This window comes from Myotis brandtii, unplaced genomic scaffold (assembly GCF_000412655.1).
Source record: "Myotis brandtii unplaced genomic scaffold, ASM41265v1 scaffold243, whole genome shotgun sequence".
Classification (NCBI taxonomy): domain Eukaryota; kingdom Metazoa; phylum Chordata; class Mammalia; order Chiroptera; family Vespertilionidae; genus Myotis; species Myotis brandtii.
In genome coordinates this window covers 383,344-400,676 of record NW_005359195.1, presented here as the reverse complement: position 1 = coordinate 400,676, position 17,333 = coordinate 383,344, and the positions used below count along the sequence as shown (strand labels likewise).

The window sequence follows — 17,333 nt, the reverse complement described above, 5'->3', positions numbered from 1 at the left end:
AAGTCAGTAATAACCCCAATAATTTTGACCCAAGCACCTAAAAAGAGAGAATTGTCATTATTGGAAGTGGGAAGAATGAGGGAGGAGCAGTTTTAAATGTATCATCAGGCGTGATTTTAGAAATGTAAATTTGAGATACCTATTGGGCATCCAGGTGGTGACAGAAGCAAGATAGTTGTTTGTTTGTTTTGAGTTCAGAGGAGAGCATGTAAGAGTAAAAACTGGAATAAAAAAAAAGAGCACAATAAATGATTTACTCAAACTAAAGCCTCATGTCTATCCATTTACTACATTCTGCTTTGGACTGCCAATAGCTAGGTTGATTTCTATAGGTTTGTCCCCAACTTTAGAGGATGTTTTAGCAATATCTGCTGCATTTACTTTTGAAAACCCAGCCCAGTGTAGAAGCCAAGAGAAGCCTAGGAGAGAGAGACATAGGCTGTTGGACTATTCTGACATTTCATAATTGAAATGAGATTTGTTATTTAGTCTCCCAGAATCTCAGTTTTATAAAATGGGAACAACCATACTTACCTCAAATGCACCGGAAAGTATTAAATGAGATACTTTAAGTGAATCATTGCACGATGCTAAGCACAGAGCAGGTGTATAATAAGTACTTACAAAATAAATGAACATTACATTATGAAATTAGTTTGATAATTTCTACTGGTTATAATCTTGAGACTGTGAAAAAGCAAACTTGCTGTTCAGAAATCGATGATTACAATAAATCAAAACAAATGAAAATCGATCTGTGGACCTTCTGATACATGCCTGTAATAATGGCTGTTACATACACAGATGGTACAGTGAATTAAAGATGGACACTAATGCCCAACTGCTTGAGTATGAAGCCTGGCTTTTCCTCTTTCGAAACTTTTTGAACCTGTGCCTCAGTTTTACCAACTGTAACGCAGGAATAATAATAGAATCTACCCACAGAATTTCTGCAGGGATTAACTGAGTTTAAAAGGTAAGGCACTTAGAACTATGACTGGCACATAGTAAACATTGTTGAAGGGTTACATAATTAAGCTGGACTTGGCCACAGCAATATAACAGAGAACTATATTTTCTATGAACTTCTAGGATTAAAAGTGAAGATTTCAAAGGCTTGAATTTATTTCGGTTCCCAAACCTCTTTTATGATCTAATGAAAGTAACCGACTCTCTGGAAAAGTACACAAACAAGACACACCCGCACAGTTGTGCATATAATCACAGGATGCTCAAACACTCCTGCCCTTTATCCTCAGACTAAGCTGAAGTCCCCAGATTTAACTAAACAGAAGAGACTATTCGAGGCAGGAAATAGTAAATAACAAATAGCCCAGATAACTGATGTTCTACTTATATTTCAGAAGAGGAAGTGATAACCGCAGGATATGCTCTAGGAATTGGAATGAAGCAGAAAACAATAAAACCTCAGTCCAATGGGAAAAAAATGAGGGTCATGAGTATATATTAAAAGATCTTTCATTCCAATACAGAGATTATCTTCCCGAAAAAGAATTTGCCTTACAAATAAGACTTTATAAGAACATAAATATTTCAGCGGTTGAGGAGAGGCTCTGTTATCATAATTTTTTCAACCTGGCAGAGAAAAAAGAACAAAACACTAATTGCAGAAAATGTGCTGGTGTCAGTGTTCTGTGACTCGGTGCCTTTTCTGAGCTGAGCAATTATACACTTTCTGACGGATGCATTATCATAATGGCTCTCGGTGGGCACAGCATATGGTGCTACTTTTGTTTTCAACATGGAATAAACCAGATTGTTTTTTCCCGCTGTATTAAAAATCACACACAGGATTTACCTCCTTCCTTATTCAGGTAAGGAGAGGGAAGGACACACAAAACTTGAGTGCCCTCCTTCTGGCTAAGCCCCCTTAACCAGATACATTGCATATTAATTAACAACTCATTCAACTAATACCTGGCTACTACATTTGCAGAAAAACATGTTGCTGACATCATTTTAGTGTGTGATACACCTCTTTTGTTCTTAGTTTTCTTCTTTTTCTTAGTTTTCTTGTTTTCAAATCGAATCTTTTATCTTCATAATCAGGAACTTCTGCTCGTTATCGTTAAATGAAATGGGCTAGCTCTGTAATGGGTCCTTAGCAACACAGAGGCAAGCCTCTCTCTCCCCTCAAGCAACACGTACTCTAATGGGCTGACCAGCACATGCTGGCATTTAATTCTGACTTCAATTTCTCTTTCTTCTCATTAGTTCCACTTGCCTACCCTTCATTGCTTTTGTCCACCCATGTGTAGACTGTGTGTGTGTGAATATGTAATCTTCTTTATTGAGTCTTTTATTTGTGTTTATTAAACCTATCTTCAAATCTCCAGAACTGTCGATGTTATCTATCTGATTCCATGTCCATTATGTGGTAAGTTTTAGCTAAAACATGGTATTTACTTGTGTGTTTTTTGGAAGGACATTCAGAACAAGTAGCTTGGATCACATAAAGGAGAAATAATAAGCAATTATTCAGTTCAATTCAAACACATTTACTGGGTGTCTTCTAGGTGCCAAGGGCTTTGCAAGATCTGAGAGTAGAAATAAGAGGCAGAGTCCCCTGCTCTCAAGGAACTCTCCTTAAACTCCCCACATGCCTCTAATAGGAAACTCAGCACACCGCTGAAAGTGTTTACACTGTCTGGTCTGGATCCTCCATTAAATTAGCAGCTTTTCAAAGGAAAAGGAAAAGTAATCTTTGCAACCTTCAGAGCCCAGCACTGACTTACTCCCCGAGCTCAATAAAAGCTGAATGAACCAAGTGTACACAATGACCACCCTGGGCAGCCAGCATGGAGCTGAGCATTCTGTGTTTTGAATATGGCTGAACACACATGGATCCTTAGCCAAGCTAGGTACTCCGCATAATTAAATCTAGAAACTGACCCCATATTTCATTATCTTCTAATGTAATAACTGCAAAAATGAGTATCTATATGGTGCTCAAATGACTGAGTAACTCAGTCTATTAAGAAGAAATAACTTGTCCTTTCAATAACAGGTCAGTGACTAAGATCGACAGACAAGAGCCTTAGCTGTGATATTTAATATGACCACGTAGAACAAGATGTTAATGCAGACATACCTTTATCTGCCTGGATAAGACAATGGCTAGATGAGTGCTCTTAGACATTTAATTTAATGATGAAATTTAATTTAGGCTTTCGGAATCTGTCTACAATGAGCACTCAATTTTCTTCATTGCAGTGATGCTATGAATGACAATATTGCCCTGGAATCAAGGAAATATACAAACAGGTTTCTTCACTTCTAGATAATTATAAAGTGGATTCCATTTAGAAAGTGACTGTGAGAAACCTGATAAAAACAGAGCCTAATGTGAATCATTTTGGTGTAGGTGTTCCAAGTTTTAGGGCAATATTTGAGTTTAAGGAATGTTTTCATTGGACAAGTATGGAGAGTGGGGTTTCAGGAATTATAATTTGGGCTGAGAAGGCTGTTTAGGGCAATGGCTTTTATATACGGGTGAGGAGGGAAGTTGACTGGGCACCTCAGATGCCCTAGAGAGCTTTCTCAAGCTTGTTTATTATCCACAGAATGGTCTGGAAGACAGGGATTCGAAATGAAAATGAAAAAAAAGACTAAATAAAAATGTGGATCAATCCTATACATGTTGATTGACAATGATATAAGACAAATCCAATTGGACATTTCTTGTGATTAAATTTGTCTCCACTGTTGGAAACTTACCATGACTATTTTTCTAAGCACTGACCCATATATTTATATTGGCTGTATTAATACAACAAAGCAATTGCTGCTATTATTATAAAAGGAAATTGCAGTCATTTCTATACACTAAGTGGCCAATATAATTTATCTTGGCTGAAAATCTATTGTTGATAAGAGAAATTTATAGGTGCATAGATTTATCGAGGTGAGAGAGCTAGAGTAAAAGGGAGTTTGCTCTATGGAAGGGGGAAGTAAGGAGTTGGTATTTTAGAGAAAGTACTGAGCTAAGAGGATATGGGTGAAGTCTGAGAGAAGTTATGACTAGGTGAAGGGAAAGTGGGCCCCAACTGAGCAAGAGAAAGGTTGGAAAAAGAGTGGCTGTGAGACGTTGATACTAAATTCTGTTTCTGCTATTCTTCCTCCTCATAGACGTCAACGTCTCCCCAAATCAAACAGTGCTTTGATGAACGAAGGAAATAGAGCCATGTCCATGTTTGGGGTAAAGCAGAACATGACCAAAAAAGGTAGCTGCAGCACATGCAAGGTTTGGCCATAAGAAATCCAAAGTTGAACTGTGAGAAGTTTGGAGCAAACAGTGGCTGGCAACCATCAGAAGCATGACTCAGGTTTCCTCGGGAGTCACAGAGCAAGTGATAGATGACCAAGTGGCTTGAGGTGAGGACTTCAGTCATTTACTCTTGATTGTTAAGAGTTAAGTATTAGTCATTCAGGTTACACTAAGTTGATGACAATTTTATTCCCCTTAAACGTGGAATATTTTCTTTAACTGCAAAAGAAACTATATTGCATAAGATGGTTTGTTTTTAATTTTTTACTTATACTTAATAACTCTCCTGATAAACAGAAGCAATAAAGCTATAACTTTTAGCCTTAAGAGGGAAATGGAAAGTCCAAAATAAAATACCTAAACCTATTTTTCCTTTTGCTAAGTGGTTCTTTAAAAATAAATGTATATATTTCTTCTATAGCTGTATAAAATCTTCTAAGAAAGAAGTGTATATGGTAAAGAAAGGAAATAATGAGAGTCCCTTTACTAATTCAACAACTATTATTTGTTGCATGCTTATGTCTAGGATCAGTAACCATTAACAATATTTCCTCCTGCAGATATACCTATCTACAATGCTGTGTGCCATAATGAAGAATTATGAACTGCAAACTGAAAAAGTTGGTAAAATATTTTCACCATCAAACCACACTGACTAAATAATATTTGACTTAAAGTACTTTAGAAAAAGCTATCTGATTTAAAATCTTTAGTTTTTTTATTTTCCCCATGAAAGTATATAGACATAGTACATATGAATCACATATATGCATAGGTGCAATAATGTAGGTATGATTATCCAGAAATAGCCCTTGAATAAACTTAGATTCATAGACCAAGTTCACACTGCTAAGAAGTGCCTCAGCATTCTTGCTTCATGTATCATCATATGTTTCACGGGGCCTGTTTTGGTTTGCACATTTCTTGATGCCAATATACCATGGATTATATTAACTGATTCGTGATATAGCCAGCAGAATCTTGTATCCATAAGGACACTTAGTCAATTCTCAGTTGCTTGTAGACTGCTCATGCCACTTGCTAAACAGGCTGTCTTTTTCTTATTTGCAGACATTTACTAATAGAAAGCTGCCCCTTGACACTCAGATACTTTACTTCTGAAAATATTTAAGAATAAACTGAACATAAGTAAGAGTGGGTTGTCTATGGATATTCAATACATTCTAAAATCAAACATATGACTTCTGGATGAATTGCTGTTCCTGTCTACAACAGTTTTTCTGTACTATGGATACAGATTGTCAAAAATAGGCTGCTTTTATTGTTGATAATTAAGTTTACTTTTGAATTGATAAGTGTAGAACAAAGTGCTTCACCCAAGTGTCCTTATTTAGAGAGAGATTAGCAGGAAGCATCCAGTTCACATAAGCACTTCTAAATAGGAAGACAGAACTCTCCCACTTAAATGAGTATTTTTAACTAACCAGAGGTAAAAATAGTATATCAAAATGTTCCCTTGGGGAAGAGGTTGTGTACAGGAGTGCTCACCTGCCAGACTGCCACATGAGTTCAAACCCTGGATTAAGGCTAACAACCATGTTTATCATCCTTAAAACCATTCTTCATATTAAAAAAAAAATGAATTTTGTGACATGGATTTTTGAGTACGGGGTCTGGTATAAGCTTAAGAAGATAGAAACTATTTTGTACATACAATTAACCTGCCTTGCATTGCAGGGACAGTCCATAAAGATTGAAAAATGAAAGAAATTATGAATTAATGAATTCAACAATTACAATGTCTCATTTGCTAACATGTATACTTATGCTCTCTGTGTGGTACTTATTATATCCCTGGAAGCAACAGGAGAGGATAAAATGCCTTATTTGGAAAATAAAACACATAAAACAAAACAAGTGAACTATTTTTAATAGTTATTTGAAAAAACCTATAATGAACAGTATTGATAATGGCTCTAGAAATGCAAATTAGCCGAATATGATGGTACCCCAAATAGTTTAACCTTTATTTATTTATTAATAAAGATCACAGAGGGTAAAGAGAGAGACATTCAATGGAAACAAAGGAGCAAACAGAAATATTTAGTATTTTTAGTCTCATTAAAAAAGTTACTAACAGTTGCATTTGCTCTATGTGATATAAAAAGAATTTACATATAGATAAAAAATTTTTCTCAGGAGACAGAAGTAAATAGACATTTAATGCCTGGAGACCCCCTTAATTGGGGGCTATTGTGAAGGCCTTGCCTCATACGGCCTTCAAACACAGGCCTCCATACATATATGCACTACTGTGGTCTATCCAGGCTGGATAAAAATAACTTACCTGACACAAGAACAATAAGAATCTTAGCACTGGGAGCTAAGAGACTGTGGAAGAACTTCAGGGTAGCTGGGATGTCTTTTACATAATACAGCATCTAGAAATGAAGGAAAAGAGATATGAGACACTTTTCTACGTCAACATCTTTGTGTGCTTGGACCAGATACTCACTAGAAAGTTTGATTTTCAAGTGGAGTGGATTTTACTGAACAAAACATTTAAGAAACCTAAAAAGTAAAAATGTTATATGGAGAGATAGAATAAACATTTTGGGGGGAAAAGGGAAACTTTTATTTACTCAACTAGAGCCAAATGGTTTTAAATTTACACTTTCTGGCTTTAATAACACTGACATCTACAGCTGGAGACACTCAGTCTCTGCTCCACGTGGAGGCGATGCTTCTAGGCTTACTCCATATTTGGTACCTTTTAATAATTTACTGGGAGAAAATGGTGCTGGCACCATAAACACAGACTCCATTTCACAGAAAGTTTCTTTAAAATTAAGCCCTTTGTACCTTTGTACTAGCTTCACCATGTGCTTACAGATGCTTTTTTTAAATCACGGAAAATGTGAAAAGCTCTGATGTCAACAGATTCTCTAGGAAAGGATTGGATAATGCATGAAGTTACATGCTTGGTCACAAGATGCTAAAAGTCAGTCTACCCATCCTATATAATAAAAGCCTAATATGCTAAGTGTCCAGTCATCCGTTCAACCAATCAAAGTGTGATATGCTAAGGCTGCTCAACCGCTCCCCATGACGTGCACTGATCACCAGGGGGCAGACAGTTGACCAGTTGACCAGTCACTATGATGTGCACTGACCACCAGGGGGCAGATGCTCCAACTGGTAGGTTAGCTTGCTGCTGGGGTCCAGCAGATCAGGACTGAGCGATATGGGCCGGACATGCCCTGGAGCCCTTCCGCGGCCCCTCCCCTGGCCAACCTCCTGTGTCCCTCCCCAGCCCCGATCATGAACCAGTGGGGCCCCTCGGCCTGGCCTGCACCCTCCCGCAATCCGGGACCCCTTGGGGATGTTGCAGCTTTGTTTGTAAATTTGGAGGGCGAAGAAAGATGAGTTTCCATCTGATGGTTTCTCTTTTCCCTACACTATGAAGTGAGCCATTGGTTTGGAATGAGTGGTGGGATAAGGGCTACAGGAGGTGTAGGGGAGAGAGGGAGGTATAAAATAGTTGTATGAGGAGGTGGGAAGCAAGTCCAATAGAGAAGTATCATAGGCTCGCTGGGCACTTCCTTACAGGTAAAGGATCTTGTCAGCTAAGAGAGCAGAGATGTAGGATTGCCTGAATATGCCAATTTTAAGTTTATTCTTTTGGAGTAACTGTTCTTGTGGACTATAGAAAATAAGAAACATGTTGTTATTAATTGTGGTATTTCTAAAATATACACATCTTCTAAGGGATGCCTATACATCCATATGGTATCCAGAAAGAGCAGTGGAAATATGTCTCCATACTATCTACTGAATAGTTACCCCCTTTACTGCCAGTGTTGGACCATGGAAATAAATTCCTACTGAATGACTAACTGGTATTAATAACACTTCAGTAACCTGAGGAATCATCTAACCTGCCCCTTTTGTCACAAGCACACTACCCAGGTCATCAACAGAAGGCAAAAGCAGGAGGATTCAGAAAAACTTTGAGAAGTTGGTCCATCTAGATCAGAGGTTCTTAACCTGTGGGTCACGACCCCTTTGGGGATCGAACGACCCTTTCACAGGGGTCGCCTAAGACCATCGAAAAACATATACATACATACATAAATACATATTGTTTTTGTGATTAATCACTATGCTTTAATTATGTTCAATTTGTAACAATGAAATTGGGGGTCACCACAACATGAGGAACTGTATTAAAGGGTTGCGGCATTAGGAAGGTTGAGAACCACTGATCTAGATCATTAGAGTTACTGGAGAACTGTGTTAGGAAATGTTACACTCTGCATCCTCAAATCTACTGTCCTCAGATCTATCTATGAACTTTCAGTCCTATGAAAATTAATCAAGCCAAGAGTGAAAAAAAATCAGTAACTCTGGAAGTATTTTGAGTAGAGAAAACTGGCATTTTTAATGTTACAGAGAATTTCTTAGTATTATCAACATCTTTATCCTCAATTTGAATATGCTCACTTATAAAATCAGATTCTCATTTTTCTTTTTAAAGTTAGAATAGTTTATATATATGAAAAATCTCCTTTCTGATCATTTGTAACAATAAATACTTCTTACCTGAATCATATGAATAAAGTCCCACTTCTGAAGTTCTTTATTCTCCATCACTCTATTTTGATATTCAGATGATGTCTCCTTATGCCAAGCAAACTTTATGTTCTCAAGGTTTGATGACTTAGCTACAAACTCTAAAATACAGAAAAGAGGTGGCACACAATCTATTTTAATTGCAAATGTGGAACCTATTTCCACTTAGAATTTTAATGCAATCAATGTTATACACATAACAAATATAAAACACATTTTTCCTTTTTATATAGCTCTGGAAGACCAGAGAGTTCATCTTAATTTTTTTCTAGTATTAAGTGAATTTAGAGATGAAAGAAAAAGTCAATAAGAAATAATTAGGAGGACCCTGATCAAACATAGGTTATATTATCTCAGTATTAATAGGGAATCAACTCATGGGTTTTATCGATGGAAAACTGATATAAAACAGGTGATATGATTCTGTAACCCAGGAGTCAGCAAATATGGTGCTATGGACCACATCTGGCCCAGTACCTATTTTTAAATGAACTGCAAGCTAAAAACATAGGATTCTACTTCCTGACTCCATGCCTCTGTCTTTTATATCTCATGCCATTACACTTTTAAATGACTGAACAAAATCAAAATAAGAATACTATTTTGTTATATGTGAAAATAATAACAAATTCATATTTTAGTGTTTATAAATAAAGTTTTATTGGAATATATCCACAGGCATTCGTTTATGTATTCTCTATGACAGCCTTTGTGCTACTATGGTAGAGTTGATTAGTTGTGACAGATGCTGTGGCCTTCTAAATTTAAAATTTTACAACTTCTTGGCCTTTTTCAGAAAAAGTTTGCAGATTTCTACTATAACCTATTAATCCTAAGATCTTTAAGGACAGAGATTCTGATTAAATACTTCTGAATGAATTGATAACTCTGTCTCTAAGAATAAACATCCAAAACAGTAATTGGTGGCCAGTGAATGGATGGAGAGTCTGCAAGTAAAAAAGTTTAATTATTCATGTTCATATTCTGAGGTGTTTGTCCCTGCCAAGGAAAGAAATTGATTAAGTTCCTCTCCCATTAAGCTTACTAAGAACATACTACAATAACAATCTGTTAATGATTAAAGGGACACATTTGGGATGATAAGCCTTTCGGGATAGAATTTGACATAAAGCCCCATGGGTTACAGGTACCTTTATACTTGGCAATTTGTTCAGCACTTGGTTCAACAACTTCATTGTTAATATGAACTCCTGGGAATTGATCCTGCACTTTGGAGAGAATTTGAAGATCAATTTCACCTACAATATAAGCATAGGAAACAGATCACATTGGTCCAAGAATAAATGATTAAGAATAATTTCAGCTAGTTTATTTGTCTTAGTTTTACTAGGAAAGTCCAGCATGTATAAAGAATAATGCTCAGTTGTTTCCCTGCCACATTGTCTATGATGCAGAACAGCTAGGTTGTAAGCAGGAATAATAATGTAATTTGAGGAAGGCTATGATTGTTATTCATTCATTCATTCACATAACATTTATTCAATATCTACTATTGTATTACATTTAATCTAAGATGCCATTGATCAGAGGATGTAATCAATCCTTCCTTTTGTATTAGTGTCAGAAAAAAAAGTTAATTATAATTTTAAGATATCATTAACTGGAAAATGTATCCCCATTATGTTAAAATATAAAAGAACATGTACCTTAGAATAAATTAGGCTAGGAAAGAAGCATACCAAAATATATGTTATATGCAAAATATGTCAGGTATAAAAAAGGATACAAAAATATGTCAGACTGTGGTCTAGTGGAAGAGAACCCTGTCTGGGCTAAGGTGGGAAGAGGAAAGGAGACAGTGAGGGAGAGGATAGGAAGAGGCTAAAGAGATAAAAGCTTCATGGAGAAAGACCACTCCTGATCTCTGTGTTATAGGGTAAGTAGAAGTTAGCCCAGAGATTTCTGGGGAAATGAGGAAGGAACTTCAGGTAGAGAGGACAGAAAGATGGAGGTATAATGTAGGAAGCAGAGCATTATACGTGGGACCCTGGCAGTTCAGAGTTCTGAAATACTGGGCAAGGCACAGCCTCCAAGAAAGAGATTGATACCAGAGAGGTAAATGGATAGGAGGTTTTAGTGGAATTGATATTTAGTCATTAATTTATGCATCAACTATTAATTGATTGTTGACTATGTGCCAGACACTTTACTAGGCTCTAGCAAATGATGACAAGAAGAGAAATAGATACCTGCCCTGATGAAAATTTAGACTGTAAGTGATTGCATGAGAGAGATGGTGGTAAGTTGAATGGATTTGAGTCCCAAACCTGTTTTCTTCACTTACTAGGTATATATGACCTTTGGCAATTTGCTTTACCTCTTAAGCTGTAATTTCCTCAACACAAAAATAGCAATGATGGCACATAATTTATTGGTTGTGAGTGTTATGTGAGGCAAGGCATATAAAGCACAGTGCAAGATAGAGTCGGCACCCAATAAATGTCAGCTGTTCGTTTTTATTATTATTGAGTTCCTCTCTTTAAAAAGATGTCTTCTCTCCCTATTACTGATGCTCCCAATTTAAGTTTTGCACTTTTACTCTCTTAGGTTATGATGTTGACACCTTCACTAAAACAGACCTATGTGCAAGACTAGCGTATTCAAATGATTTTAGTCTTTAATGTTTTGGCATAAATTACATTGACAGAACTTTTTCATGGTTAGATATGGCAGGCGACAAAACCATAAATCATGGGACTTGGAGGTCTAAGAGGAAGGGGATGAGGAAGGTAAATCAGGAACACAATATGCTAATGGGAGACAGGAAGGGAGTATAACGGTGTAACGAGAGCCCCAAGTACTGGTAATAGGAGATGGTGGGGAACTGGGGGGAGGAGTGGGATGGAGGCTGAAATGGAGAATGAAGAGCCTGTGTGACAGTTTTCTCCAAAGCTGGCCCTACCAACATGACACCTTTCATTTCTTCCTTTTCAATTCCAGCTGCCATTTATTGCTCACCTACTATTTATCAAACATGGTGCAGGGACTTTAATTGGAACACCTCACTTAATCCTAATCACTATACTGTCACAAACTCCACAAGATTATTCCCAACCAGAAAAGGTGACTTGAATAATTTGACACTCAGGGGGTATTAGTATGCCTAAAGTTTAGCACATTTGGCTAACTCTAAAGTATTTGCTCTAACTCTTTACTAATGAGACCAAGTATTAAAAGGGCACAGGAAGTTTTTATTCTTCTCCACAGTTACTATTTTTGAAGGGTAAATAAAATACCTAAGGCAAAGGCTGCTAAGAAAAGCTGTAGGCTGATGAGAAACAGAGAGATCCCCACTTGCCCCAAGAGACCAAAGCCCAAAGTTCTGTTCTTGCCTCTACCAGCCTAGCCATATATTTTTAAATTTAAAAAATTCTCAATTATGAGGACCCCAATCACCACATTTTGAAACCCACATAATGGAAATGCAATCATTTTCCTTCTGCTCAACAAGCTCATCACTTCCCTGCTTATAACCTTCTGATGATTAAACAACTGAGTAAAGCCCAGACTTCTTAACTAGCATAGACCACCCTGCCTGGCCCCCTTTTCTCAGGTCTCACAACTTCATATTTTGAAACTTTTGGCTCCAGAAACCCAGATTCTTACATTTCCACCCTTCTCATCCCTTCTTTGCCCTACATACACCATGCTGTTCCACACTCTATTCCCCATGCGTTCTCCTCTTACAGAATTATTCTCCCCTTACCTCCTCACTTCACCTGACTAGCTCCTATGCATCTTGAACACTTCCACAAAAGACTGATGCCGTGGTAGTCTTTCCCATAGAGCCGGAAGTATCATCAGAACCCTCAGACAGAAACTACCCATCAATTGACTGGCAATGGCAACACAGATAAAATGTTCTTGAGTTCCTTGATCTTATTTTATTCACTAGCAGAGACTTGATTCCAATGAGTTTCTTAAACAGAATCAAAGACTCTAAAATGGTAGATTGAACAACATCAATCACTGAGAAGTATATGAGGGGCTATCAGACCCTATAGAACCAAGAACCAGCAGTAAAGAGATTTAAAAAAAAAAGAAAAAAGGAAGGAAGGAGACCATTTGTTCTTTCTCAACTGAATCCTTCTGAGCAGGAGCTATAACATTATGAATGTGCTCCAGTATCAGACATTACGCACTCTATAAATGCTTTTAGAGAGCACACAAGCTAAACTAATGTGCCAAAAGAATGGGGGAGAGTAAACTAGAAATGAATCAGTCAAATAATTCAGAAATTCTGAGCAAAATCAGGGGTAAACAAAAGAAATGTGGAAGCCAACAGCCTGCTTTTTTACTGTGCATTGCAAAACCTTCTGGGAATCTTAAATTTGAGATCCAGAAAACAGCATTTAAGGGAAATAAGGCAATACATGTTTATTTTTTAGTCAGTCTCATTTCACAGATGATTTCATTAGACATTGCTTAATCAGAATTCTGACAACTGTAGACTACTTATTTTGGACATCCTAAGCCTTTAGATATATAATGTCAACAGTTGTCTGTTTTCCCCAAAGCTTTGGAACAAAATATACGAAGTTTCTTGTGACAAATGGAAAAATTATAATGATTAAGCAACTCTATTCAAACACACCATCCTTCTTTTCTTCCTCTCCCCTTTTCCCCTCCCCTCCCTTCCTTTTTTAAAAATATATTTTATTGATTTTTGTATAGAGAGGAAGGGAGAGGGATAGAGAGTTAGAAACATTGATGAGAGAGAAACATCGATCAGCTGCCTCCTGCACACCCCCTACTGGGGATGTGCCCACAACCAAGGTACATGCCCTTGACCAGAATCGAACCTGGGACCTTTCAGTCCACAGGCTGACGCTCTAGCCACTGAGCCAAACCGGGACCTCCTCCACTCAGCTTCTCCCCTCTCCCCTTTATGACTACCTAAACAAATTAATAATTTTGGTGTCTGCACTTTATGATGATGAACTGATTTTCTCAGTTGATCAATATGTGAAACTTGAGTAAAATTAGAAAGATCCAGACATGCATCAACACCAATCACAAATTTTCTATTAGGCTGGATTGTGAACTTTTTTCTGTTTTGTTCACGCCTATGTTATTTCTATCAAACAGAATATGCTGACATTTTTATTTGGGAAGTTAAATGAAAACTACATTTTCAAACTCTCCTTTCTTGCAAATCTCTTTCCTTTGTATCACCCTTTCCTCAAATCAGCCACAACTATAGCATGACTTCTCATGTCTCCTTCCTGGGCTACGATGAGTGTTTTGCTTAATTTTTCAGACAGATATTTTTGTGGTTATAATAGTTTGCTTTCATATGAGTCATATTTTAAATGTATCATGTCTATATTTAAAGAGGGACAATAAAATTGACATCCTTGATATAGAATTTATAAAAATGTTCAAAAACAAGAAAGGGGAGGAATGGGAATTTCATCTTTTAGACAACTTTCTTCACTTCCTGAATTTCAAGTATATATTTAATGAGTTAGTAGGGACATGTAGTTTTTGCTTGGAATCCAAAGTCATCTGATTAAAAATGGAAAAACTTAAAATATTAAAGGCTAAAAAGAGAAAAACTAAATATAGTATTCACCAGAATTACTTTATACAAAATGTCTTATATCTCTACTCCTTAAATTACACATCTATAAATTAGGAATAATATGGTCTATGCTATAGGGTCATTGCAAAGGTAAGAGATATTATATGGAGGTAATTTACCATGGTTCATGATATATAGCAATTACTCAATAAGTTGAAGTTATTATACATTAATTAAATATTTTTGAGCACCTACTGAATGCCAGATGCTAATTACTGGAGATTTAGCAACAAATAAAACAGACATAAACATCCAACCTTTATGGATGGTGTTAAGTCCCATGGAGAAAACCAAGGCAAAAAACAGTGAGAGGAAGCCGTGAAGGGGGTCTCTGTAATTTCCCACTGGGTGGTCAAGTACACTTCATGGAAAAGGTAACATTTAAGGGAAATCTGAAAGAGCCTGGGAATGAGGGAAATGAAGATTTCCCTTCCTAAGTGGGAAGCTCCATACTAAAATGACAAGTTGGAAAAGCACTTGTCATACATTCATGATGGCTTGTCCTTCTAACTGAGCCTATGCTACATTGAGTCACAAATCCCAACCTGAGAACCCTGTGGCTTCTCCAAATGAGAAAATCTACAGGTCAAGAAAACAGGGGATTAAAGTCTGTCAAGATATCTCCCGCCATTTGATTTCCATCTATTCCTGCTTCATTTCTCATATCAAAATACATGTGAATTCTTCAGATTATCAGCAGGAAAAATTTATCTTATTACATGTTGCATTAAGATGATTATCTTCCTTGTTCCCTCTACTAGAATACAAGCACACACAAAAAATTGTTTCTAGGAAGAAAAATTGCCCAGATACCCTCGGGCTTAGTGATGAAAAATAATTTTAGCTATGGGTTTGCAACCAGTGGGAGAACAATCTGATTTTAAGTTGCAGTGTGAAAGATATAAGATTCTTGACAAGATCACTTCTTTTCCTCTCTCTCTCTCTCTCTCCCTCCCACACCCTGGATGCCTCAGTATTGAGGTAGTTCTCTCAGTATGGGAAAATGATTGTAGAATATTAAAATAGCTGTAGGGTCTCAGGAAGGGGGTTATAAATATAAATTCTGAGTCAAAAGGGCATTGCCATTTGCTTTGGTGTGCCTTCTGGCTGTTGGCCCAGGAATAATACTGACTGAACGAATGCTTTGCAACTGCAGAAGGCCTAAGAAAAGCCATGCTATCAAATTGTTTTATGAAATATAAACGTAGAGAAAATGCCCCAATGGGAGCTGAACACTGAAGTATAGAGATATTAGACAACTCAGGAAAGACTAAACTTTGCCTTAGCTTTTCATTTGTAAATTTTAAATAATAGTTGACTGCTACTTCAGTACAAACGTAGAGATAAATTAATATACATATACTATTGTAATATTTGTTATATGGAGCTACACTTAGGGAAGTGCTAACATTCTTCTACCTTGATCTCACCAATGATAGGATTTACAAGACGAAACTGCTTGAACTGACAAAGTCAGTCCAAGGTAAGCACAAGTCCGTGACGTCATCAATACCAGTGCGCCTGCGCAGGCTCCGCACTCTCGCGGGCTCTGGTGCACTCTCGCGAGATCAGGTGCACTATCGCGGGCTCTGGCGCTCTCTCCGCCCTCTCCTCTCGCCCTCAAATAACCTTCACAGTCTCTCTCCCGAGCTGCCCACCACTGGCCCGCCACATTAACAGCCGTTAAAACATGCATGTTGCCGAGAGAACTTACTAGTCATTTACACCCTAGTCACTACAAGCAGACACAAAAAATTGTTTCTAGGAAGAAAAATTGCCCAGATAACCTTGTGCTTAGTGATGAAAAATAATTTTAGCTATGGGTTTGCAACCAGTGGGAGAGTCTGAGTGCCTGCTGTGCTAGTGAAAGAAGAAGCAAGAAATAATCAACACAAAACAAGGCACAGACAGCAGACAATGATCGTCCTTTCGGTCAGCATCGCCCCAGTCTCATCACGGAGAAGGTGTGGGCTCTGCGGAGATGCTCGGCTTCAACACAGGAGCACTGTTCCTCCAGCGTTTGTGCAGGTGCGATCCTCTCGCCGGGGAGTCGCACGTGGCGATCCTCTTACTGGTGAGTCAGACGTGGCCGGTCGAGGCCAGTTCATCACGACAATGTGTCAGAACAGCGCCTGGGCGCCAGTCACAGAGCTAAAGGAGCTGTCAGACCCCAGTCGTCCACGCCTTACCATCACTTTCATCACCTGTAACATTATTGGTTTAATTGGGCTTATTTTTCCTGCCCTTGGATATGAAATTAATACTATAGAAAACCTGAAACTTATACAAGTATAGGTAGAAAATAAATATCTCACTACTAGAGAAAGAAAAAGTTAATGTTTAGTTTATTTCCTAGGTGTTTTTTTTATCCTTTGAACAAATAATTTTCTTTAGACTACACATGTAAGATCATGATGTATATAGATTATTTTTACTTTCTCACAGAGAGATATACCACAAATATGTCAAAATTTATGTGAACGTGTTATTTGTAGTGGTGATACTATTTTCTAAATATACGTGCAATAATTGACTTAATTAACTTTTATAAATGCTATAACATATATGAAAGTATACTTTTATACATATAGTTTTATGTATAGTTTTAGATAGATAGTTATGCTTGGTTTTAAGTTTTTTTGCTATTATGAGGAGCCTGACAACAAACCATAAAATTTTATGCAAACAATCATAATTTTTTCGAACTTATTCCTAGAACCAGAATTAATGGTTAGAATGAGACCCTTGATCTTTGATTATATGGAAAAACAAAACAAAAAACCCCATCCAAGGTGCCAGCTGCTGAGAAAGGATGCAGACTTAAGAACTATAGCACATTCTTAGAGG

General features: G+C 37.3%; 1 protein-coding gene across 1 annotated transcript in view; it reads right to left on the bottom strand.

Annotated features, from left to right (window-relative positions):
* Positions 1–17,333, bottom strand: part of HNMT (histamine N-methyltransferase) — a 30,045-nt gene that overhangs the window by 1,872 nt on the left and 10,840 nt on the right. The window contains exons 3-5 of the mRNA XM_005867012.2: positions 10,033–10,140; positions 8,852–8,982; positions 6,597–6,690 (exon numbers count right to left, since the gene is read on the bottom strand). Of these exons, the coding sequence (XP_005867074.1) occupies positions 6,597–6,690; positions 8,852–8,982; positions 10,033–10,140 (333 nt within the window). The remainder of the gene's footprint in view (positions 1–6,596; positions 6,691–8,851; positions 8,983–10,032; positions 10,141–17,333) is intronic.